Below are 25,639 nucleotides of genomic sequence, written 5' to 3'. Positions count from 1 at the left end.
CTATCACTGTATATATACTCCCTCTGCCATTTGTCTTTGTCGGTCATTGAAAATGTTACTTCTTTTCCTGAGAGGAATTTCCCTTACTATTTCCTGAGTACTTTAGCTTTTGCACTTTGGGTTTGCCCTGTGCCTTTTTGTTCCTGAAGATATATTTTGAGCACAACAGAGTTTGTGTTTCGTCCCACTTTGATTTATGGTGCTTAAATAAACTCAGTAGATCTAAACCTGCGACTGCCTCCTGCCTACTCCTATCTACACCAGTGACCCTGTCCAGATCTTCCATGTACTTCCTCTGTCATCCATATCTTGGTGACTGTTGATATGACTAGTGTCCATATAGTTCACAGAGAAGCATCTGCCCTTTCTTCAGTGTGCTAACATTATAGCATCTTTATATTATTGTTGGGAGCAATTGATATCATAGTTGGCATTAGACAGCCTGGTCTCAGAGCAAACACATTATATTTTTACAAAAAATTGCACCAACATAAATTCTCCCCATAATTGTCCTCTGTTCTTATAACACAACAAGAAACCTGGTCTCAGAAAAACACGTATATTACTATACTTCCTCCAAGACGGCGTATAGTTAGCTAAAATGCGTAGTGGTTGGACTGGTAGTTGTTTTTTGGACTGGTACTGTATGACTGTTACTGTATGTATATATGTAATAATATATATATATATACAGTACCAGTCAATTTTCTTGACAAACCTATTCATTCAAGTGTGTTTCTTTATTTTTACGATTTTCCACATTGTAGAATAATAGTGAAAACATCAAAACTATGAAATAACATATGGAATCATGTGGTAACCAAAAAAGTGTTAAACAAATCAAAATATATTTGAGATTCTTCAAAGTAGCCACCCTTTGCCTCGATGACAGCTTTGCACATTCTTGGCATACTTTCAACAAGCTTCACCTGGAATGTTTTTCCAACAGTCTTGAAGGAGTTCCCACAAATGTTGAGCATTTATTGGCTGCTTTTCCTTCACTCTGCGGTCCAACTCATCCCAAACCATTTCAATTGGGTTGAGGTCGGGTGATTGTGGAGGCCAGGTCATCTGATGTAGCATTCCATCACTCTCCTTCTTGGTCAAATAGCCCTTACACAGCCTGAAGGTGAGTTGGGACATTGTCCTGTTGAAAAACAAATGATAGTCCCACTAAGCACAAACCAGATGGGATGGCGTATCGCTGCAGAATGCTGTGGTAGCCATGCTGGTTAAGTGTGACTTGAATTCTAAATAAATAACTGACAGTGTCACCAGGAAAACACCCCCACAACATCACACTTCCTCCTCCATGCTTCACGGTGGGAACCACGCATGCGGAGATTATCCTTTCACCTACTCTGCGTCTCACAAAGACACGGCGGCTGGAACCAAAAATCTCAAATTTGGACTGATCAGACCAAAGGACAGAGTTCCACCAGTCTAATGTTCATTGCTCGTATTTCTTCGCCCAAACAAGTCTCTTCTTATTATTAGTGCCCTTTAGTAGTGGTTTCTTTGCAGCAATTCAACCATGAAGGCCTGATTCACGCAGTCTCCTCTGAACAGTTGATGTTGAGATGTGTCTGTTGAACTCTATGAAGCATTTATTTGAGCTGCAATTTCTGAGGCTGGTAACTCTAATGAACTTATCCTCTGCAGCAGAGGTAACTCTGGGTCTTCTTTTCCTGTGGCGGTCCTCATGAGGGCAAGTTTCATCATAGCGCTTGAGATTTTTTGCGACTGCACATGAAGAAACTTTAAATGTTTTTTAAATGTTTTGTATTGACTGACCTTCATGTCTAAAAGTAATTATTTAATGTCATTTCTCTTTGCTTATTTGAGCTGTTCTTGCCATAATATGGACTTGGTCTTTTACCAAATAGTGCTATCTTCTGTATAGCATACCTTGTCTCAACACAACTGATTGGCTCAAAAGGATTAAGTAGGAAAGAAATTCCACAAATGAACTTTTAACAAGACACACCTGTTAATTTAATTGCATTCCAGGTGACTACCTCATGAAGCTGGTTGAGATAATGCTAAGAGTGTGCAAAGCTGTCATCAAGGCAAGGGTGTGATTTTTTTTTTTTGATTTTTTTTTTACACTTTTTTGGTTACTAAATAATTCCATAAGTGTTATTTTTTTTGTTTTGATGTATTCATTATCATACATAATTATATTATTCTATCATACAGTAAATAGTAGAAATGGTAGAAATGAAGAAAAAACCATGAATGAGTGGGTGTGTCCAAACTTTTGACTAGTACTGTGCATACAGACATACATACATATATAGAAAATACATATACAGTCTATTCGGAAAGTATTCATAGCCCTTTACTTTTTACACATTTTGTTACTTTACAGCCTTATTCTACTTCTTCGGGATCAGTGTCCCTTCCATGGGACGGTTGAGCTAATGTAGGCTAATACGATTAGCATGAGGTTGTAAACAACAAGAAACAATTTCCCAGGACATAGACATATCTGATATTGGCAGAAAGCTTACATTCTTGTTAATCTAACTGCACTGTCTAATTTACAGTAACTATTAAAGTGAAAGAATACCATGCTATTGTTTGAGGAGAGTGCACAATTTTGAACATGAAAAGTTATTAATTAACAAATTAACAAATTAGGCACATTTGGGTAGTGTTGATACAACATTTTGAACAGAAATGCAATGGTTAGCCTCCCGGGTGACGCAGTGGTTAAGGGTGCTGTACTGAAACGCCAGCTGTGCCATCAGAGACTCTGGGTTTGCGCCCAGGCTCTGTCGCGACTGGGAGGTCCGTGGGGCGACTCACAATTGGCCTAGCGTCGCCCGGGTTAGGGAGGGGTTGGCTGGTAGGGATGTCCTTGTCTCATCGCGCACCAGCGACTCCCGTGGAGGGCTGGGTGAAGTGCACGCTAACCAAGGTTTTTTATTATCTTTTACCAGATCTATTGTGTTATATTCTCCTACATTAATTTCCCATTTCCATATACTTCAAAGTGTTTCCTTTCAAATGATACCAAGAATATGTATATCCTTGCTTCGGAGCCTGAGCTACAGGCAGTTAGATTTGGGTATGTCATTTTAGGTGAAAATTGAATAAAAGGGACGGATCCTTGAGGAAAAATAACAATTTAACTCATCAATCTACACACAATACCCCCATAATGACTATGCAAAAACAGGATTTTAGATATTTTTGCAGATTCAGACCCTTTGCGATGAGACTCGAATATTGAGCTCAGGTGCACCCTGTTTTCATTGATCATCCTTGAGATGTTTCTACAACTTGATTGGTTTCAACTTGTGGTAAATTCAATTGATTGGACATGATTTGGAAAGGCACACAGCTGTCTATATAAGGTCCCACAGTTGACAGTGCATATCAGAACAAAAACCAAGCCATGAGGTTAAAGGAATTGTCCGTAGAGCTCCGAGACAGGATTGTGTCGAGGCACAGATCTGGGGAAGGGTACCAAAAAATGTCTGCAGCATTGAAGGTCCCCAGGAACACAGTGGCCTTCATCATTCTTAAATGGAAGAAGTTTAGAACCACTAAAACTTTTCCTAGAGCTGGTCACCCGGCCAAACTGAGCAATCGGGGGAGAAGGGTCTTGGTCAGGGAGTTGACCAAGAACCCAATGGTCACTCTGACAGAGCTCCAGAGTTCCTCTATGGAGATGAGTGAACCTTCCAGAAGGACAACCATCTATGCAGCACTCCACCAATCAGACCTTTATTCTAAATTGGCCAGACGGAAGCCACTCCCACTTAATTAAAGGACTCACAGACCATGAGAAACAAGATTCGCTGGTCTGAATAAACCAAGATTAAACTCTTTGGCCTGAATGCCAAGAGTCACGTCTTGCACCACCCCTGCGGTGAATCATGGTGGTGGCAGCATCATGCTGTGGGGATGTTTTTCAGCGGCAGGGACATGAAGACTAGTCATGCACTGTACATGTGTGTGTGTATAATGCAGGGCTGACAGAGAAGTTCATTTTCCCCCCCTTCCACTTGCCTCTTCCATTTTTGCAGTAATGCTGCAATTAGTTGGTTGTAATTTTGGGAGAGCACATACTTTTGTTAGCTGCATGTGTGACATAATTCCCAGTCCTATTTATGATATAATTTACAAACGTTTTTTTAATCAATTAGTGTAATTGAGTTTAACCGCAATATTTTTTGTATTATTTGTTCTGTCTTTTCTGGTGGATTAAACTGAAATTGCAACCAACTTTCTATGGCTTGTTTTAAAAATAGCGATATTATTATTATTATTATTATTATTATATTAAAAATAGCGATATTTTGGTGATTATTTAATTTAAAAAATAACTAGTGAGAGGTTGTAATCTGAATAAAGGGGAAAAGGTCATTCTTAAACATGGGGGGTGTCACGTTTGTCGTATAGAGGAGACTAATGCGCAGTGTGATATGAATACATTCTTCTTTTAATAAAGAAAGAACACTAAAACAAAAGTGCCGCTATATAGACCGAGTGCTGACATGCAACTACACATAGACAATAACACACAAAACCAAAATGGAAAATGGCAACCTAAATAGGATCCCCAATCAGAGACAACAATAAACAGCTGCCTCTGATTGGGAACCAATTCAGGCCACCATAGACCTATATTACCTAGATATACAAAACCCCATAGATATACAAAAACCCTAGACAGGACAAAAACACACATACCCACCCTCGTCCCACCCTGACCAAAATAATACATAAAACATAGATAACTAAGGTCATGGCGGGACAATTATATTAAATGGACTGGATCTTTACATTTTCCTCTTGGATCCTGTTTCAATAATAATGAAACCAAATCAAATCAAATCAAATCAAATGTATTTATATAGCCCTTCGTACATCAGCTGATATCTCAAAGTGCTGTACAGAAACCCAGCCTAAAACCCCAAACAGCAAGCAATGCAGGTGTAGAAGCACGGTGGCTAGGAAAAACTCCCTAGAAAGGCCAAAACCTAGGAAGAAACCTAGAGAGGAACCAGGCTATGTGGGGTGGCCAGTCCTCTTCTGGCTGTGACGGGTGGAGATTATAACAGAACATGGCCAAGATGTTCAAATGTTCATAAATTACCAGCATGGTCGAATAATAATAAGGCAGAACAGTCGAAACTGGAGCAGCAGCACGGCCAGGTGGACTGGGGACAGCAAGGAGTCATCATGTCAGGTAGTCCTGGGGCATGGTCCTAGGGCTCAGGTCCTCCGAGAGAGAGAAAGAAAGAGAGAAGGAGAGAATTAGAGAACGCACACTTAGATTCACACAGGACACCGAATAGGACAGGAGAAGTACTCCAGATATAACAAACTGACCCTAGCCCCCCGACACATAAACGACTGCAGCATAAATACTGGAGGCTGAGACAGGAGGGTTCAGGAGACACCGTGGCCCCCGTCCGAGGACACCCCCGGACAGGGCCAAACAGGAAGGATATAACCCCACCCACTTTGCCAAAGCACAGCCCCCACACCACTAAAGGGATATCTTAAACCACCAACTTACCATCCTGAGACAAGGCTGAGTATAGCCCACAAAGATCTCCGACCATGGCACAACCCAAGGGGGGGCGCCAACCCAGACAGGATGACCACATCAGTGAATCAACCCACTCAGGTGACGCAGACCTTCTTGTTGAGTATCTGATCATCTACCATTTTTATAGGAGTGGTTAAAACATGCTAATAACTGTCCTCTGAGTATATCAAAAAAGGTTTGGTATACCTCCACTGGTATGTCATTCAGCACTGGAGTTTTAGGTTAAAATGCTTTAATTGCATCAATAAGTTCCTCCTCTGTAATTTGGCCTTCACATGAGTCTTTCTGTACAACTGTTAATTTTTCTTTTTAATTAGGAAACTACATGTGGGCATAATCCGCGACACTCTAGCAACCCAAAGGTTGTGTGTTCAAGTCAGGTTGGGGACAACTATAGCATTTTAGCTAACCCTTCCCCTAACCCATATTCTACACATAACCCAATTCACCTAACCTGCTACGTACATTCGCCTAACCTTTGTCATTTGAGTTCTCCTAACCTTTTACTTAAATTATCCTAACCTTTTTTGTTAGTTCCCCTAAGCGCCAACATAAATTATCCTCGTAATTCTCCTTTGTTGTTATGGTGCAACAAGCAACCTGGTCTCAGAGAAAGATGTATAATACCATACGTCCTCCAAGATGTATAGACGTATGATACTATGCGTCCTATAATTCATATGATATTGTACGACCAATATTCCATTCATAATGTAACCTAACATAACGTAGTATATACTAAAATTGTCACAGATTTATGAACAGAATAATCCGAATTGCCCTGAGATCGTGTTGCAAATTGATTGTGATAAATTGTGTTATAAGTTAATTAAGCTGATGTTTGTCTTTTAAAGTGGTCTCTAACCATCTAACTACTTGTTTTCTGAAATGACTTGAGGTATGCCTATTGAATTAGCCCTGATATGTCAGACATGGAGGAAAGTATTTCCTTTTGAACAGTGGAGGAAGGCCATAGATAGTAAAGGTGTCCATTTGATCCATGTTCAAACATTTGTTAGCAATTAGCCCGAGCCGCAGACCGGACATTCTACAACATATGCACCCTCCGTCCCTCCCTCTTCTTTCCATCTCTTAGTCCCCTTCCTCTCTCTCTCTCTCTCTCTCTCTCTCTCTCTCTCTCTCTCTCCCTCTCCCTCTCTCCCTCTCGCCCAGTCATGTTTCCCCAAGCTGCACATGGTTATTGTCCAAGGTATAAGTTTCCTCTGGCTCTGAGGGAGAGGAGCAGCAGCCTTTCGCCGACTGACTGTAGCATGTAGCCAGGAGTTTGTTCTTCACACACTAATAGACCTAGACTGTTTTATGTATGTGAGCTGCAGTTCAAGTGAGAAGTTGCTGGTGAGCGAGAGAGAGCCCATGGGCTACCTGAAGAATTCCTACTGTAGTTGTTGGGAGAAAAGTCTGGCTGGATATACAGCAGTCGTAAATTAATAAGTAAGTCCTGTCTCCTGCTCAGTGCTCTGGACACGCTGAACCATTTACAAGAGGGACCTGTTGCCTATGGATGAGTGTATACATTGTAAATTAGACACTGTTTTTCTGTCACTTCTGCTGTAGGAGACTGTACTGCAGAGAAGAGGGCTGGGACAGTCAGAGGCTTTTGTCCGGACAAGTTCTTCACATCGTCACCAGAGCTGCCTTGAAGAATCACCATGAAAGGTTAGACGACTGTTGATGACTCTTTGTTGATGCTGTATTCAAATTCAGACTACTGCTCACTGTGGATGAATATAATATGTTATGTAGGAGACGTGAAAGTGCACCGGTGGCACACAAATGTGCAGACAGCTCGCTTTTAAGACCAGTACCTCACAGCATCCAGAGAAAACATGGTTTGTTGATCTTGGATGTGGGACATCCACCCCTTTTGCTTTGAAAGCTCCGTATTTCAAAAGCTTGCTGTTTCCAGAAGCCACACATTGGCTTTTGGGCTTCCTTTAAGGATCTTATATGAGCCCTTTTGAAAGGATAACATTTAAAGACCAACTTTTGTCAATGTTGCATGATATAAGACTCTTCAGAGACTCTGAAGAGGCTTTTGAAATCTGAGGAGTCCTCTCGGAGGAGGAATTGAGTAGCGACATGTGGCTTTAGCTTTGGAAGGTGTTATAGAGTGTTGTGGTATTTACAGGGGAACACACAGGTAGGTGGTCTCCTCATCTCTTGTTTGGAGCGTGCTCCATTGAAGCCGGGCTACTAAACATATAGACTAACACATTCCTAATGTGAAACAGGAAAGAGGCACCTCGGTAGGGGAAGCAGCAGGTGTGTGGTTGGCACATAGAGTACAGTAGAGAGAACTATGACTGGAGACACAGACTGCCTTACAAAAACTTGAATAACAGTGTTCAACACAGCTCTCTTCTTTGGAAAGACAAATGCATTCCTTCGGCAGGCATTCAATCAAAAATCATTGGCACGTGACAGTTATCAGATGAAATTGAAAGGTTCTAATTATACAGAACTGCTAGGATTGCAAGAGAGAAGTTTGTGAAATTACAGAACAAGACCCTTGCTACTATTGCTAGTACTGCCTGGCTATTTCTATCACGAGATGTCCAAAGTGTTTTCCTGGAGAAAACGAGGGCATGTATCATTTGATTTCAAGTCTGGACTCTCTCACCACCATGAAGGGCTGCCTGAGATCCTTCGGAGCAAGACCATTTGAATCAACACATTCCAGGCATTTCATTGCTTTGAAAGCAACTACACGTCCCCTTTGAAGTGCATCTAAAACAGTTGGTTGTCAACAGGGGCTTGGGGAGACACTAGTCTTTATCAGTTGCAGTTGGGGCTCTTTGGTGTTGGTGAATTCTTGTGTCTCTGTTTTCAAATTGGAGATTCAGGTATCCATGTTAAAAGCTTTAAGTCAACACCAATCAGGTGGACATTTCAAACAGTACAGTATAGTTGGTTGTCAGACTTGGTATTTGTTTGTTTGGAGAATGGATTGCCAGTTGCTTCTGTTATAAGACAAGAAAACATAACACTCTTGACCCAAAGCTTATACTATAGTTTAATAGTCAAACATAACTGGATTTTCCCTGCTCCACATTTGAATGCGTGTGAAATCCAAACAGTGGTTTACATATTCCTCAGCTTTTCTAGGTTGATCGGGAGAGATTGAGTGTAAACATTTGAAAATCCACTGCGAAGTGTAAATCAAGAAGAAACACAATAGGGTAACCACAAGCATTGACAAATCATGAGGTTTGTGGACGTGAAGGGAGTTGACTGGTGTCATGTTCCTGCTCAGTGTGGCCCAAAGTTCACAATAACAATGAGGGTGGGAGGACTTAGACTTCATGTTGCCAATAAGAGACCACTAACATTCTCTTTGGTCCCTGTGTGTTGTACACGGATATTGGCAATTATTTGATACTTGAAACAAATGCATTGTGAATAGAAACACTGGGTTGTTGATGTAGGTGTTAGGTGAGAGTAGTCGCCCAGAGTAGTCTCCTAGAGCAGTCTCCTAGAGTTGTCTCCTACATTAGTCTCCTAAGGGAAGGCTTCATGTCCAGGGCATTACACAGCAGTGCCATCATTAGAAATGGGTCCGCTTACTAGGTGTCTGTCCTATTGTGGAAACAGAACAGAACCTTTTTATTTACTGACTCCAGTTTCTCTCCCTAGGGTGTCATCATTTGGCCACTATTGGCAGTCAACATTGTCCTTGCCCTGTCTGCAGTTCTGTATGGACCTTTCTTCCAGCCCATTGATGGCCTTTTCCTATGTAATAGGTTACATGATTAAATAATTTGACTCTTTTGCCTAATGTGTGATAGCTAGATTATTAGCCAACTTGTCAAACTTACCCTCATACCTACGTAGGTATTCATATGGATGTGGTTACAAATAATAAACTATGTTTAGAGTGGCACCAAAGATGACTATGTAACGCAGTTGCTACCTCTAATGTCCTTGCTGGGATGTTTTAACAGAGCTCAATGTGTGTTTTCATATGTGGCTGTGTACTGTAAGACATCTGGACCAAGAGACAAATGAACTGTATTGCTTTTGGAGAGTCAAAGCTCTTCTTTCATGCCCTAGAACTGAAACATTGTCAATGTTTTTCATCTTTATTCTTTATCAGTACCACCACTGTATCAATCTCTTCTCACCACTTACACGCTTGTCAACTGTTGAAATGCAATCGTCTCCGTAGCTTTAGCCGAGTCATGGCGGAAGTATTTGGATGAATATTTAAACCTAACAAAGATTATTTTCATGACTTTCAAGTAATGAAATGTTGTAACACATTCTGACAGTTCAAGGACTATAGCATTAGACCTGAGAGGTATTTTTGGCAAGTTCTATAGTGGCCAGAGGGATACAGGGTCACTGCCTTATACACTGTTAAAACAGAGAACATATAATCAAATTCACATTCCAAGTGATCTATTACAAAAACTAATGATGGGTAGGGGTTATTCTGTTTTCAGTGCATTAACATTGATGTTTTTACCAGGCACATTAGACTCTTTAGCAATGCAAGAATGACACACCCTCTAATCAAGGAAATCTGCTGGATATACCATACAGACATGTCGCCTTTCTGCTGGAATATACGTTATTGGATGACAAAGTTATCTAAATATTTAAAGGTTTTTGGAGTGGACATTCCATTCATGATGTGTTTGATGAAATATAAATGTTAGTTTTGTCCATTAGAATTTGCAGAGGTTTTTTTCAGCCGTTTCCTCCAAATGCACCTGTGCTCATATTTGCAATGGAACACTGGCTCTACTACAAACACCCACCACATTTAAATATCTTACATTCTAAAGACCACTGACCAATAGAGCCCTCACCTGAGTGCCTGATTCTATCTTAAAAACATGTCTGGTGATTATGCTGGTGAAGTGCCCCTGATTGATGTGAGGTGCTGATAAAGTTCCTGATTGGCGTAAGAGGCATGTTTTATACAGGCAAGGCAGGGCAGACCACTTCTTTCCTCCGTTGGCAGAGCCAGGAGAGCAGTGGAGGGCAGGCCCGGGGTTTAGCTTACAGCCACCGGTATGGCTGACTGGATAATGTAAAGTCTAAGAGCTGCAGTGGGCAGCTGGGCCCATTCCAGCCCCCTTCCTCCCCCTCTCTCTCTCTCTCTCTCTCTTCCACTGGTCCGCACATCTCAGCATTTCAGTCAGAGCCTTGGCCTTCAGCAGTCTGACTTCAGCTGCTCCAACAGGCTGACTTCACATAAACACCCTCACCTCAGAGTTCTGTATTCCTCTCCACGTGCACAAAAAGCACAGCACAGCCCAGCAGAGGTGAAAACACCAGGGCTGCCTGAATGTAATATAAAGGGGGAAAGATGGTGAAGGAAAAGACAACAGAGACTCAACTGAGTGATGCTCTTTACTTTTGTGGATGTTGTACCTTAGTAAGAGAGTTGTTGACATAACTCAGAGGAGATTCTGAAGGATTACCTCGCAAGAAATACTGACGTTTGTAGCCTAAAATTGCATATGCCATTAATCAATTGAAAGATCTCTATTGCATCACAACGGTACAGTAAAGTAAGCTTTTCACGGCAATGTCTACACCTGTTGCATTCAGCATATTGTGGAAAATATAGTTGATTTGGTTTGATTAAATCACATATATTTTAGGTTATAGCTCAATTAGGTAAGCATTGCTAGTTCATTTAGTGGTTAGAGCGTTGGGCCAGTAAACAAAAGGTTGCTGGATCGAATCCCCGAGCTGTAAAAATTTGTCGGTATGCCCCTGAGCAAGGCAGTTAACCCACTGTTCCCCGGGCGCCAAAGACATGGATGTCGATTTAAGGCAGCCCACGTACCTCTCTGTTTCAGAGGGGTTGGTTTAAATGCGGAAGACACATTTCAGTTGAATGCATTCAGGTATCGCCCTTTCCCTTTCATTTGTGCCCAGCAATAAGCCATTTAAACCCAAGTTGAATCCAAATTCAGGTCATGGCTTGAAGCTGCTTCTCTTTAGCATCAGTGTACCATGTCCCCCTGGCCCCTCTACCACATTGAGCTGGAACCAGGAGGGTGACACCACAGCCAGCCCAGCTAGCATCACACACAATCAGACTTACTATAGTGTTTCATATTAGGCTGCAATGGGGCCCTTTATCTGACAGCGCATACATTTTCATTCCAGCCCACCATACTTAGAGAAGTGAATGATATATTGGTCAGAGACACAGATTAAACACTAGGAAAACAATCCCGTTTCCAATTTGCGGAATTGTGTTTCTATAAGTTGTGAGCCAAGTATGACTTCACATTCGTATTGAGAGCTCCAAGTTGAATGGTTTGTGTCTTGGAGGGTAAAAGTGGCCGAGGGGGCTTATTGCATTTCACCTCGTACTTTGTGATTTATGACCACTTTAATCAAATGTGTGAGTTGTTCCTTCAAGTTTCATACTATTGACCTTCATCTGTGAACACGCATTTCAAGTCTCTCCGTCTGTTTTTCAGAAATCTATTGCGGATACGAGAACCAGCTCTTTAAAGGTGAGGACAAACATGCGTGTTGGTTTTCTAAATTATCCTCTGGTTCTTGGACAGAATGGTGTGACAAATCTGCTTGTTGCTGTCCTGGCTTTGGCAAATCTATTCGGCCTACTATTGCATGCTTGCATGGTGGGAGTAGTCAGATTTAAGTCAAAAGTCAATGAATGCTGACATGAGCTGAACTTCTGTGTGCTATCAGATGTTTCCATAACAGTGACACATGTTTTTTCTTTGCTGCCTTTCAGAGGAGGATCTTACTGGGGAGGATGAAGAGATGACTTCCTTTAGAGGTGAGGAACATGGTTTCTTTCTTGCTGTCCACTTTTGTTTATTTTGCTTGTTATGTGGATAGACAAGCGGGTTCTATGAAGTGTCCTTTGTTTTGATATTGTTTTGATATGTCGGTCATGAATCTCTCAGGCGAAGAACCCAACAATACAATAACCCTTTGAAAAATAGCATCAGAATATCCACCAAGGGCGTATTGTGTCCACATTGGGCTACAGTGTGTGTACAGTGTTTGTGTGTGTGAGGGCCTGCGTGTGTCTGCATACATCTGCCATCACTGTTTTGTTTGTGTGCGTGCATTGTACATCTGTTTCAGATATCCCTCCTTAATCCTTCTCTTTCCCCCGTCTGACCACCATGCTCACTCCAAACAGCCTCTGCTGACCAAAGTCAGCCACTAGTCTGGTAGTTAGTCATGCAAAGTCCACACAGTGTCAGGGTTAAGACATGCATTTCCCCTCCTCTCTGTTCTCTAACCACCTGATGTTATGGTAGAGAGACGAAAGCCCCATGCTTCTGATTGCAGGAAGAACCAGAGGTGGCTGTGTCAAATGCCAGCAGACACGTTCTCTGCAGCTGGCCGTTAAAGTGCTGTACAGTTTCTTTGCCTTCCTCATCATAGCAGTGGCAGTGCTGGCATCACTTGGTGAGTAGACTATGATATTATACCAAATCTGGCAGCAGGCAGCAGGTAGCCTAGCGGTTAGAGTGTTGAGCCAGTAACTGAAAAGTCAATCCCCGAACCAACGAGGTGGAAAATCTGTCAATGTGCTCTTGAGCAAGGCACTTAATCATAATGTCTCCAGCGTTGCTGTTGATAATGGCTGACCCTGGCTGTGACCCCTCTCTCTGTTGGTGTCTCTTGGATTTTGAGCTGTTAGGCCCACTTTTACACCACTTTGGTTGGGTTTGATGAGATATAATAACTAAACTAATAAAGCCGTATTAAATCCAGATTATTGTATGAGTAGATTGAAGTCTGGGACTTGGTGTTTCTGCAGGTATTATGTGTGCACAGACCTCAAGCTTCTCATCAGCAGGCATTCCTCCCCAATCAGAACCTGTTCTCTTTTGTCATGCTTGACTTAACAATGTGCTCCACACTGTACAATAACAGATGAGAGGGAGATCTGCTTCAAGCCTACAGGGTTTCTGTTGTAAAAAAATAAGGGCCCTTTAATTTCCAACAAGGATTGAGTGAACATACGACTTCAAACCGATTTGCCAGGTCTTACCTGACTGACAACTTTTTCAGTGCTTACAGATGTTACTTGCATTTCGGCAAAGATATTATTGCGACTCAAAAAGATAAATCTCATTTTCACAGCAGCTCAGAGCTCCCTGAGGGCCATTGAGTAATTCCAAGATACAGAGGGTTGGGATTCCAACACTGCAGTGGCACTGCATTTTATTGGCAGGGTCTGCTTGAGTTTATGTCAACGCAGAGCACAGCAACAATGAGGCGAAATAAGAACAAAGCACTGTAAACCTTATGTCGTGAAATGTCTGAAATGTTGTTTGGCTTAAACTCCCCAAACATCGAGCGAGAACTTAAACATGAACTCATAAATATAGAAATGTCCATATCATGCAGCACATCTGTTTTACATTGTTGAAAGTCCCCAATAATTAGTGTTATATAACAGGCATTCCGGTGGGGGAAAAACATCACATTAGAACCTAACCAACCTCTGTGTAGCTAGCGGACATGATTAGAACAATATCAGAAGTTCAAGTCCACCAGTACACCATGATAATGTAAATGAATGTTTGAGAGGCTGTGTAGAATCAACATCCCTGAGACCAAAATGCAGCATAACTGGTGGTATGTATAAATGACATCGTTAGTGAGTGCAAACATACTATGGTGAACCAGTTATTAATCCCCAAAGTCAAGGATTAGGAAATGATATGCAAGTATAAGTCCTTAAAAGTGTGCTTTAAGCACTGTTGTTCTTCTTCTGGATAAAATAATCAACTGGGAAGTAACCAGCTGAATAAACCAATACCATTATTTGTTCAGTACTTTGTAATAGAAAGAAACTGTCTTGTTGTTATCGTACAAGAAGGTTCAAGGCGGCATCTTAATTCCATTCACTGATGTGTATTGTCAAAGAAGTGTTGTAGTCACTGTGTAACTTCACTTGCGTCCTAGTTTCTCAACACATGTATTATGTTTGTTTCAATGTCTATAGAGGAACCTCCATTCCCGTTATTCTGAAAGTCTAATTTACATAATTATATTTGTCTCATCAGTATTTAGGAAGGTCGACAGCTTATCAGAAAAGGAATCCTTTTATCATAAGAAGATTACCAAGGTCCAGGAAAGTATACAAGGTGAGAGAGTATGATTAATCACGTGACAAAATGTGCAGAGCCTCCCAATGTGGCTGCTGACAGAGAAGTCAAGAAGTAAACAATGACTAGTAGAGCATACTGAACATTTCTGCAGATTTCCCAAATGTATTTTGTCGAAAGAGGACCCCTCTGTTTAAAATAGGTCACCCATTGAGTGTAACTGTATGGGTGACTTAGTATGAAGTCCGGGCCAGTGAGGATCCGCTCTTCAAGCTTTATGGCCTGCCTCTTCTGGGGTGTCAACTCCCTGAAGAGACATCATTTGCAGAGGCTACGACAACTGCCTCCCTTGGCTCATTTATGGAAGCACCGCATCCGTCAGTCGTCGACTAGAATTTACAAATGGGAACTCTGATCATGATTAAATGATACATAAACAGATCACCATAAAGTTGTCTATTCCTTCCCAGATCTTAGCACTGCCAGCAACTGCTCGGACTGCTTCAATGTGGCCCACTTCAGCGAGGAGATCAGTAGGCTGAAGGGGGAGTTTGAGGACCTCCAGAAGATGATCCTGGGTCAGGAGCAGGTCCTGGACCAGGCCTCCCAGACCCAGCAGACCCTGAAGTCAGCCAGCAGCAGGATGACCCGAGATATGCAGAACTACTCCCTGTCCATCAGGCTCATCAACCAGTCGCTGGAGCGTTACGTACACCAGGTGGCTGGATGGAAGGCGGTCATCACCGAGACGGACGAGAGCATGAAGACTCTGTCTCAGGATCAGTATGACCTCAAGGCCACGGTGAATCAGGTCAACACCACGGTGGCCCTCAGCTCCTTGTGGATGGACGCCCTGCAGAGGAAGACCGATGAGGAGACGCTGGTCCTGCAGAAGTTGACCGCTGACTGGCAGAACTACAGCCGGGTGTTGAGCGGTCTGAAGTCTAATTCTAGCACCACCACTCAGATGGTGAGGAGCATCCAGAGCGGAATCTCGGCCACGCACCAGAGGATCAGCATGAGCTCGGAGATAGTGCACGACCTTACCCTGCAGGTGATGAACCTGCAGATGCAGCTGGACAACGTCACCTCCTTCATGGACGAGCACGAGGAGAACATGCACGACCTCCACTACCACTCCAAGTACTATGAGAACCGGACGGGCGAGAGGTTCATCACCATGGATGCCCGCATGAACTCCATCGAGATGGAGATTGACACCATCTCGTCCAGCATCAATGCCACAGTGAGCCACGTGCAGAGCATGTACAAGTACATCAACATTGAGAGCACTTCGTGCCAGACCCGGCTTGGTGGCCACACGGAGGACCTGCACAACCTGAACACAACGGTGCTACTGCTGATGCACCTGGCTGACACCCTGAGGCAGCAGTACATGCTGCTGAGCGTCCGTCTAGACGTGGACGTCAGGAACCTGTCTATGGTCATGGAGGAGATGAAGCTAGTGGACACTCACCACACCCATGTCATCCAGAACTTCACCATTCTGAAAGGTACAGCAGAGCTGTTCTTGATGTTTTCGCCAAAGGCACTTTTGTTTACGAGATCTTCATTTAGCTGTGCTGCTGTTGGCTGGTTTCATTAGTGCTCACCTGACTCTTCTCTTCTCCAAATGCACTTCTATTATTGTTTAAACTTGCTAATATTGCTGCTATCACCTCACAGGTGCACCTGGCCCACCAGGTCCAAAAGGCAACAGAGGGGAAGGAGGGGCCAAAGGTCCAGTTGGCCTGACAGGAAACAAAGGAGACAAAGGCCTAGCAGGGAACCGTGGCCCTCTGGGAGAGAAGGGCTTCATCGGGCCGGAGGGAGCTCAGGGGGAGCCAGGACCAATAGGAGCCAGAGGCGGAGTGGGAATCAAAGGGGCAAATGGTTCTGTGGGCCAGCCTGGCCCCCGTGGAGAAAGAGGAGAGAAGGGAGATATAGGTACTGTTGGTAAGGATGGACTGCCAGGCCCCAAAGGGCCAATGGGAATACAGGGCCAAACAGGGCTCCCAGGGGTGCACGGGCTACCCGGTCCAAGAGGAAAGCCTGGGCCTGTTGGTCCACACGGAACCCCTGGCCCACCAGGCCTACCAGCTTACCCAGCCACTGTGTCTTGAGGGGCCCATAAGGTCTGATCACTACAAGGGCAGGATTAGATGTACTGTAGTGATGTACTGGCAGCCTGACAAAGGGGTGGAGTGTAATTGAAGAGGTTGGAATGGATGGATGGAGCATGGGAAAGCTAATTCTCAAGCTTTCCGCTTCATGTTAGTCCATTGTTTTCATTGGACACTCAATGGACAACCCATGCTCTTGAACATAGCCCTAAATGCATGTTCAGGTATGAAGGGTATGAAAATTGAAGATAACATAAAGACTGCAAAAGTACGAGTTTAAAAAAAATGCATTGTAAGTTTTCAGTATCACATACAGCTGAATGAATGTATGTTTGAAGGAACCACAAAACCCTCATGGGGGCTTCATAAAGATCTAGGTTTACATCGCCATGCAGTTTCATGAAGGTACACTTAAATAAGGATTATTTTGTACACACATTTTTGGAACATTGACACGTGAAATTCTGTTTGATGGTACTTTACTGGTTTTCTAAAGTGTAGAAACTACAGTCTGTTTTTATGTGTTTGCTTTTGCATCTTTTATGTTTCGGAGCAGGTTCTCCTGAATACTGACTGAAGTTGAGATGATTCAACAGGTCATAGTCATAATGGTAAGGGATGAATGAAATTGCTGAAGAACCAAAGGAATCTGCTTGGGTACGCAACTTTGGAAGTATTGGGTTTTAGTCAGCAATTGAGCATTTCCTGAAATACTTCAAATGTATGGTTTTGGAATAAATATCTTTTTACGAGACATATTTTGGGTTTTATACCAATATTTTGCTATGTTACATTGAGTGTTTCCAGATTTTAAAGTGTATATAATATACATCATGTTTGTTGTGTGTTCTTGTTTCCATTGTGACTATTCATATGAATCTCTGCACATAATCAGAGTTGTGTGATGATATGTGTATTTTAACAGCAAATAGAACATGTTTTAAAAAAAGGTGAAATGATGAGAGACAGTACTGGGCACACACTAGTTGAATCAACGTTGTATAGACGTTGAATTGACGTCTGTGCCCAGTGGGTATTTTTGTAAACCTGTGTCATTCTTATAAACATTTGACTGGCTTGAGTAGATGTTCAATAAATGCTACCACTCTACTTCACCAAAGTGTATCGACATACCACATTCACAAGTTCTGCTATTCTTCACATATGCAAACCTATTTTGAACTCCCATTTGTGTCTGGTAGAATGCTCGGATGTAGCTGCTGGGAGAGCCAATCAGAGTTCTACTCAGTCCAAAACCCTGAACGGATGAAGGAGTGGTTTTGCTGATTAATTAAGAACATGCCGTTTTCTCCCTCCAATAAAGTATCTTAGGATTTAGTGACTCAAACAGTCTTTCATTTCCTGTGTTACTCAATTGTTTTTTAATACAACGCATGCCTTAGATGTTTAAGCTATATTCCACATAGAATATTAGCTGTGGATATTATGGCTTCAAATTACGTGCTGATATCATGCAGTCTCGTGAGATCTGAGGGACACGAACTCGAACAAAAACTTCCCCTAAAATCCACTCAAATCCCATATTTTATTGGTCATATGGATTTGCAATGTGTGGAGGGATTCGTCCACTTTATATTTTCACCGAAGCAATATTACAGAGGAAAACAGATGGTAAAATTAAATGGCTTTAAGACTGAAGATACACTATCAAATATTTCTTCAAAAGAAGGAAAAGACTGCAGTGATGAAATTTGAGAAGGTGTGTCTGATTTCAGTGGCTGGCTGTGTAAAGATACTCAGTTAAAATGGCCTGAGCTTCTCCTTCACATGTGATGTGCAAGCCGCCGCAAGACATCTGACCTCCAGCAGCTTTTCAAAAAAACATTACCACATGTGCAACCATAAATCACTCACAGCTAGTGTGTAGGGAGATATTTTGGCTTGATGCATCATTACAAATGGCACATTTAGGCAGAAACAGTGTTATCGACAGTCAATGTGGAGCCAGTATTATCGTTGTAGTTTTGCAATAGCAAAAAATTACGTTTTCCATTGTTATTGCAGCAATAACTAACTGCTACTGTAAATGAAACACATTGCGCGTTGAGCAAACATACACCCGAAACATTTAATGACACTTGTTTATTAGATGGTTACTCTGAGTGTACTGTATACTCAATGACATACAATGTAGGTCCATTTTAATGTGAAGCACAGTAAATGATGAAGTCTGCGGAGAATACCTACTCCATATTATATCTATTGTATTGGCGCCAGGCACATTGTTTGGGTCACAGATGCTGTCTGTTTCTGACGCACTCATATTTCACAGCAAAGACACATCTATACCACTGAACACCAGATGCACTCTGTTCCTCAAGAATACACCCTCATGAATACCCCAAAATATACGAGGGAAGATTAGTGGCCGGGGGTCAACATGTCTTTTGAGCCCAATATCCCTGGTTTCAGTTTCCCTTGTACTGTAAGATTTGCACAAAACTGCTATTATGCTCCATTGAATGTAATAACTCTAAACCCGCAGATTCAAATGATGGGGAAAAAAAGAGATTCTACACCTTTGTGCTCAAGTCACCTCAATTATCATCATCTATTGCCTTATTTTTCACCAAAATACACGACTGCATTCGCTAATGAGTAATGACTGAGTGAAACTTGTTTGGTTGTCTGGGTCTCGTTATGTGGCCGCTGTTGGCTGGGAAAACAGGCGTGGGGATTGTTTGGCCTCTCTATGAGCTCATGGCTGTTGCCCTCCTTTACCTTCAGTGTGTGCTAACTGCATGGTGAAAAAAAGGCCCCTGGTCTGGGTGTCTACAGCTGGCAGACAGGCCTGTAGCCTGCAGCAGGTCCACGCCACCACCGCCATCACCACCAACACACCATGTCATGCTGCTGGCCTGGCTGACAACTAGACCGGACTCCCCCTCCAAACCCAGACATACAGACACATGACGCTCCATGGATACGACCACCAGCCATGCAAAACACTCTGAGCCCACATGGAGGCAAAAGTAAAAGTCCACTATGAACAGTTTGTGAGAAAAAGGACTAGAATGAGTGATGGAAGATTACATAAAGTGTTTGTCTATAAATGTAAGCATGGAGCTCCTGTGATGCACCACAGACATGTATTGGTCTGAGCTGTCAGCTGCCTGACATGGATTGATTACCAACTAGGGTCATTCTAACCCCAATAATAAACTATTGGAAAAGAGCCACAATCATAGCAAAATATCAACTTAATTGTTGTCAAAACATGCTTAGACATGTAGATAATGTTATCAGAATTTTGGTTTTACCAGAACACTGTTATTTTAGCTAAATTTCATCACTGCATTATTTTCCTTATTTTCCAAAGTACAATCCACATTAGTACAAAATTAGTACAATTAGTACAAACAATCATTTGATTGTAGTATGATTTAGTTTTATCGAATTTGTAAGTAAGTATGAATTTTGTCATATTTATGTGGAAATAACGACTGCCATTTATTAAAGGGGCAGTACACCAAAATTTGAAATATACTTAAATTTTATTGGTTAAAAAGTGATTCATCCATTGATCCTGAGAGACAATAGCAGGTTTCCATTCAATTGGCGGCAGATTTTCATGTGAATATTCTCAAATCTGCATACAAACGATATGCTAATTTTCTCACCAGTGATGTGTTGCCATCAAAATGAACTATTGCGGATAAAAGGCTGTGCCTGATGAAGTAGTGCAAATAAAACAGCTTTTGCGGTAAATTCCCATGTACCCAATAAAGAATACAAGTTAAATGGGTTTCCATTGCATTTTAGACTCTAATGATGGTTTTGTAAAACAATGTATTGCGTTTTATTGCAAATGTGCCCACTCTGGTTTTGGCATGTGCGATCTAGCCCACAGCTTGCAGATACAGTGTGGGTAGGATATCCTACATAATGAGATTATTATGGACAAAAGGGAGAGATTATTTTTATTTGTCAAAAGGAAGCCAAGCATCGATCATCATGTCTTAAGAATCAGACCCTCGATATTTATTGAAAAGGACCATCAATCACCACTTGCACTTTCACCACCCAGTGAAGTTCATCATAACTTAATTAATCTGTAGCCTAATAAACTGCATATCTGTAGCCTAAACCTATCGCTGTTACGTTGAACTTGGCAAATGGAATATGAATGAGAGTCATGCAATATGCTGTAATAGAAAAAACGGCCATGCTCACGAAAAATAATCGTACTCCCTCATCTTAAACGGCACTGACCGCCACTGGTTTCCACCTCATTAATGAAAGAGGGGATGCCGGAGGGGATGGCTACTGTTTTACAGGCTCCTAACCTACTGTGTTATTTTGTAAGTTTTTTTCACATTGTTTGTAACTTATTTTGTACATAATGTTGCTGCTCCTGTCTCTTATGACCGAAAAGAGCTTCTGGATATCAGAACAGCGACTACTCACCTCGAATTGGACAAAGATTTTTTCTTTAATGAGTCCGATGTGAAGCATATACTGCTTCTCTGAGACCAGGCCCAAATCCCTGTCATTCGCGTGAAGAAAAGATGGAGATCGAGGGGGCGTAGATCGGGTATGCCTTGTGAGAATTTGTCAGCGAGTGGGTAACCTGCCTCTACCATCCGTTCTCTTGGCCAATGTGCAATCACTAGAAAATAAACTGGATGATTTCATTTCGAGACTAGTCTACCAACGAGACATTAAAAACTGTAATATCTTATATTTCACCAAGTTGTGGATGAACGACAACACGGATAATATAGAGCTGGCTGGTTTTTCCGTGCATCGGCAGGACAGAACAGCTACGTCTGCCAAGACGAGGGGTGGGGGTGTGTGTCTATTTGTCAATAACAGCTGGTGCATGATGTCTAATATTACAGAAGTCTCAAGGTAGTACTCGCCTGAGGTAGAGTACCTCATGATAAGCTGTAGACCACACTATCTACCAAGAGAGTTTTCATCTATAGTATTCGTAGCCGTCTATTTACCACCACAAATCAATGCTGGCACTAAGACGACACTCAACGAGCTGTATAAGGCTATCTAAATCTCTCTTTATTTCTCTCTTTCGTTCTTTCTTTCTCTCAGAGGACCTGAGCCCTAGGACCATGCCTCAGGACTACCTGGCCTAATGACTCCTTTCTGTCTCCAGTCCACCTGGCCGTGCTGCTGCTCCAGTTTCAACTGTTCTGCCTGCGGCTATGGAACCCTGACCTGTTCACCGGACGTGCTACCTGTCCCAGACCTGCTGTTTTCAACTCTCTAGAGACAGCAGGAGCAGTAGAGATACTCTACTCCAACTGACATTTACTCCTGAGGTGCTGACCTGTTGCACCCTCGACAACCACTGTGATTATTATTATTTGACCCTGCTGGTCATCTATGTACTTTTGAACATCTTGGCCATGTTCTGTTATAATCTCCACCCAGCACAGTCAGAAGAGGACTGGCCACCCCTCATAGCCTGGTTCCTCTCTAGGTTCTTCCTAGGTTCTGGCCTTTCTAGGGAGTTTTTCCTAGCTACCGTGCTTCTACACCTGCATTGCTTGCTGTTTTGTGGTTTTAGGCTGGGTTTCTGTACAGCACTTTGAGATATCAGCTGAAGTAAGAAGGGCTTTAAATATACATTTGATTTCATGATAAGCAAACAAGAAAATGCTCATCCAGAAGCAGCCTCCTCATGGCTGGAGACTTTACCGCAGGCAAACTTAAATCCATTTTACCTCATTTCTACCAGCATGCCATATGGGCAACCACATAAATAAAAACTCTAACGCCCTCCATTTGGCAAATCTGACCATCATTCTATCCTCCTGATTCCTGCTTACAAGCAAAAACTAAAGCAGGAAGTACCAGTGACTCACTCAATACGGAAGTGGTCAGATGATGCAGATGCTATGCTACAGGACATTTTTGCTAGCACAGATTGGAATATGTTCCTGGATTCATCCAATGGCATTGAGGAGTAGACCACCTCAGTCACCGGCTTCATCAATAAGTACATTGACGACGTCGTCCTCACAGTGTCCATGCGTACATATCCAAACCAGAAGCCATGGATGACAGGCAACAACCACAGCGAGCTAATGGCTAGAACTGGATTAGGTATTCAAGGAGTGGGACACTAATCCAGACATTCCCGCTATGCCTTTAGACGAACCATCAAACATGCAAAGCGTCAATACAGAACTAAGATTGAATCCTACTAAAACAGTTCTGACACTCGTTGGATGTGGCAGGGCTTGCAAACTATTACGGACTATAAAGGAAAACCCAGCCGCGAGCTGACCAGTGACACAAGCCAACCAGACGAGCAAAATGCCTTTTATGCTCGCTTTAAGGCAAGCAACACTGAAGCATGCATGAGCGCACCAGCTCTTCCAGACAATGGTGTGATCACGCTGTCTGTAGCCGATGTGAGTAAGACCTTTCAACAGGTCAATATTCACAAGGCCGCGGGGCCAGACTGATTACCAGGACATGTACTCAGAGCATGCGTGGACCAACTGGCAAGTGTCTTCACTGATATTGTCAACCGCTCCTTGCCGGGTCTGTAATACCTACATGTTTCAAGCAGACCACCCCTGTGCCCAAGAAAATGAAGGTAATCTGCCTAAATGACTACCGCCCTGTAGCACTCTCGTCGGTAGCCATGAAGTGCTTTGAAAGGCTGGTCATGACTCACATCAACACCATCATCCCAGAAACCCTAGACCCTCTCCAATTCACATACCCCCCCAACAGATCCACAGATGAAGCAATCTCAATCGCACCCCACACTGCCCTTTCCCACCTGGACAAAAGGAACACCTATGTGAGAATCCTGTTCATTGACTACAGCTCAGAGTTCAACTACATAGTGCCCACAAAGTTCATCACTAAGCTAAGGACCCTGGGACGAAACACCTCCCTATGCAACTGGATCCTGGACTTCCTGATGGGCCACCCCCAGGTGGTAAGGGTAGCAACAACACATCTGCAATGCTGATCCTCAACACAGGGGCCCCTCAGACTCCAACACCATCATTAAGTTTAGTGACGACACAACAGTGGTAAGCCTAATCACCGACAACGATGAGACAGCCTATAGGGAGGAGGTCAGAGACCTGGCAGTGTGGTGCCAGGACAACAACCTCTCCCTCAACATGAGCAAGATTAAGAGGCTGATCGTGGACTACAGAAAAAGGAGGGCCAAACATCCCCCAATTAACATTGACGGGGCTGTGGAGCGGGTCGAGAGTTTCAAGTTCCTTGGTGTCCACATCACCAACAAACTATCATTGTCCAAACACACCAAGACGGTCATGAAGAGGGCATGACAACATCTTTACCCTCTCAGGAGACTGAAAAGATTTGGCATGGGTCCCCAGATCCCTAAAAAGTTCTACAGCTGCACCATCGAGAGCATCCTGACCAGTTTCATCACCGCCTGGTATGCAACTGCCCAGTACATCACTGGGGCCAAGCTTCCTGCCATCCAGGACCTATAAACTAGGCGTGTCAGAGGTTTTGTGTTGTACTCTGAGAATATTTTTGCAGAATTCTGCATGCAGTATCAATTGGGTGTTTACCCCTTTTTCTGAATTCTTGGTTGGTGAGAGGACTCCAGATTTCACAATCTGATCGGAGTATTTTTAGCCAGATCCTAATTGGGATGTGAAATTGTATATTATTTTGATGGTGTAGAAGGCTCTCAGATCGTTCACAGCCTTATAGAAGTTACCTGCGGTGCTGATGTTTATGCCGAGGTATGTGTAATTCTTTGTGTGTTCTAGGGGAAGGGTGTCAAGATATAATTCATGTCCGTGGTCCTGTGTGCAGGGTGTATATGTGGTCTGTCATACTGTATTTTGGTAAGAAGCCAATTTGACATTTGCTCAGGACATTGTTTTCACTGAGGAAATGTTGGAGTCTGCTGTTTATGACACTGCAGAGGATTTTCCAGAGGTAACTGTTAACACAGATTCCAAAGTAATTATTGGGGTCAAATGTATCTCCACTTTTGTGTATTGGGGTGTTTAGACCTTAGTTCCAAACATTAGGGAATATGCCAGAGCTGAAGATAATATTGAACATTTTGAGTGTAGCCAACTTTAAGTGTGTTAATATAGCACTGTGTTAATATATGTGTGTTAATATAGCACTGTGCCCTGACAGGGGATGGTCTGTGTGGAAGATTAAGTTGCTTACATTCCCATTTTTGTAGCAGATAGCAAAAGGTGTCCCTTGATTGTCCATGGGGAGCTTATTTTTGTACTCTGTCCATGCCTTCTCATCTCTCTCTCTCTATTTCTCTCTCTCTCTCGCTCTTTGTATTTTTCTCTCTCTCTTACAGTACATAAAATTCACACCTGCTGCTATTATTGTTTTCATGGGTATTTTGTCATAGAGACTCCAGGGATTGATTCCCTCCATAATGTCATATCCAGTCTGACCATTGAGGTAGGTGACAGAGACATCAGGAGACATGACCTAACTTGGAATCTGTCCACACCAATGGAAATCCATTACAGTTGCAGCTGTATAAATTGACTGTTCTGAGACCTGCATTAAAGGTGACCAAATTATTATTATTGTATCTTCAGCTATGTAAACAGTGGTTGCACTTGCACCTGCCTTTTTATGTAGTGTATAGTGAGTCAACACTTTTAGAAAGTCTGTACATTACAGAGGTTGAGAACATAATTCTATTGCATGGTGAGTTTTTGTAAGTGCAATAGGACCACTATTGTAGTCTATAATATATGGTTTAGATGTTCTTATTTGAAGTAACTCTCTTTGGGAGAGGGAAACAATCCTTCAAGAATTTTCCCGGGGGTCGACCCTGATTGCAGTGTCAAATACTATTTCTCCAAGCTGTAGAAAAAGCTATGGCC

General features: G+C 42.6%; 1 protein-coding gene across 2 annotated transcripts; it reads left to right on the top strand.

Annotated features, from left to right (window-relative positions):
- Positions 1 to 6,758: 6,758 nt before the first annotated feature.
- LOC118386905 (scavenger receptor class A member 3-like) lies at positions 6,759 to 18,129 on the top strand. Of its 2 annotated transcripts, XM_035774882.2 has the most exons (8): positions 6,759 to 7,021; positions 7,145 to 7,246; positions 12,037 to 12,072; positions 12,318 to 12,362; positions 12,887 to 13,006; positions 14,617 to 14,697; positions 15,129 to 16,172; positions 16,345 to 18,129. In XM_035774882.2, exons 2-8 carry the CDS (start codon positions 7,240 to 7,242, stop codon positions 16,779 to 16,781), a joined length of 1,770 nt encoding a protein of 589 aa, XP_035630775.1. In that variant the 5' UTR covers positions 6,759 to 7,021; positions 7,145 to 7,239; the 3' UTR covers positions 16,782 to 18,129. The 2 variants fall into 2 exon arrangements, with proteins under 2 accessions (XP_035630775.1, XP_035630776.1); XM_035774883.2 differs by lacking the exons at positions 6,759 to 7,021; positions 7,145 to 7,246 and adding an exon at positions 7,531 to 7,730.
- The last annotated feature ends 7,510 nt before the right edge of the window (positions 18,130 to 25,639 follow it).

The sequence above is a fragment of the Oncorhynchus keta genome, chromosome 8, assembly GCF_023373465.1.
Source record: "Oncorhynchus keta strain PuntledgeMale-10-30-2019 chromosome 8, Oket_V2, whole genome shotgun sequence".
NCBI classification, from domain to species: domain Eukaryota; kingdom Metazoa; phylum Chordata; class Actinopteri; order Salmoniformes; family Salmonidae; genus Oncorhynchus; species Oncorhynchus keta.
The sequence above is the reverse complement of the archived record's forward strand: the minus strand, read 5'-3'. Positions and strand labels throughout refer to the sequence as shown.

Coding starts and splice junctions, on each gene's coding strand:
- LOC118386905 (XM_035774882.2), top strand. Junction 12,363..12,886: donor AGAGATGACTTCCTTTAGAG/GTGAGGAACATG, acceptor TTCTGATTGCAG/GAAGAACCAGAGGTGGCTGT. Junction 13,007..14,616: donor GGCAGTGCTGGCATCACTTG/GTGAGTAGACTA, acceptor TTGTCTCATCAG/TATTTAGGAAGGTCGACAGC.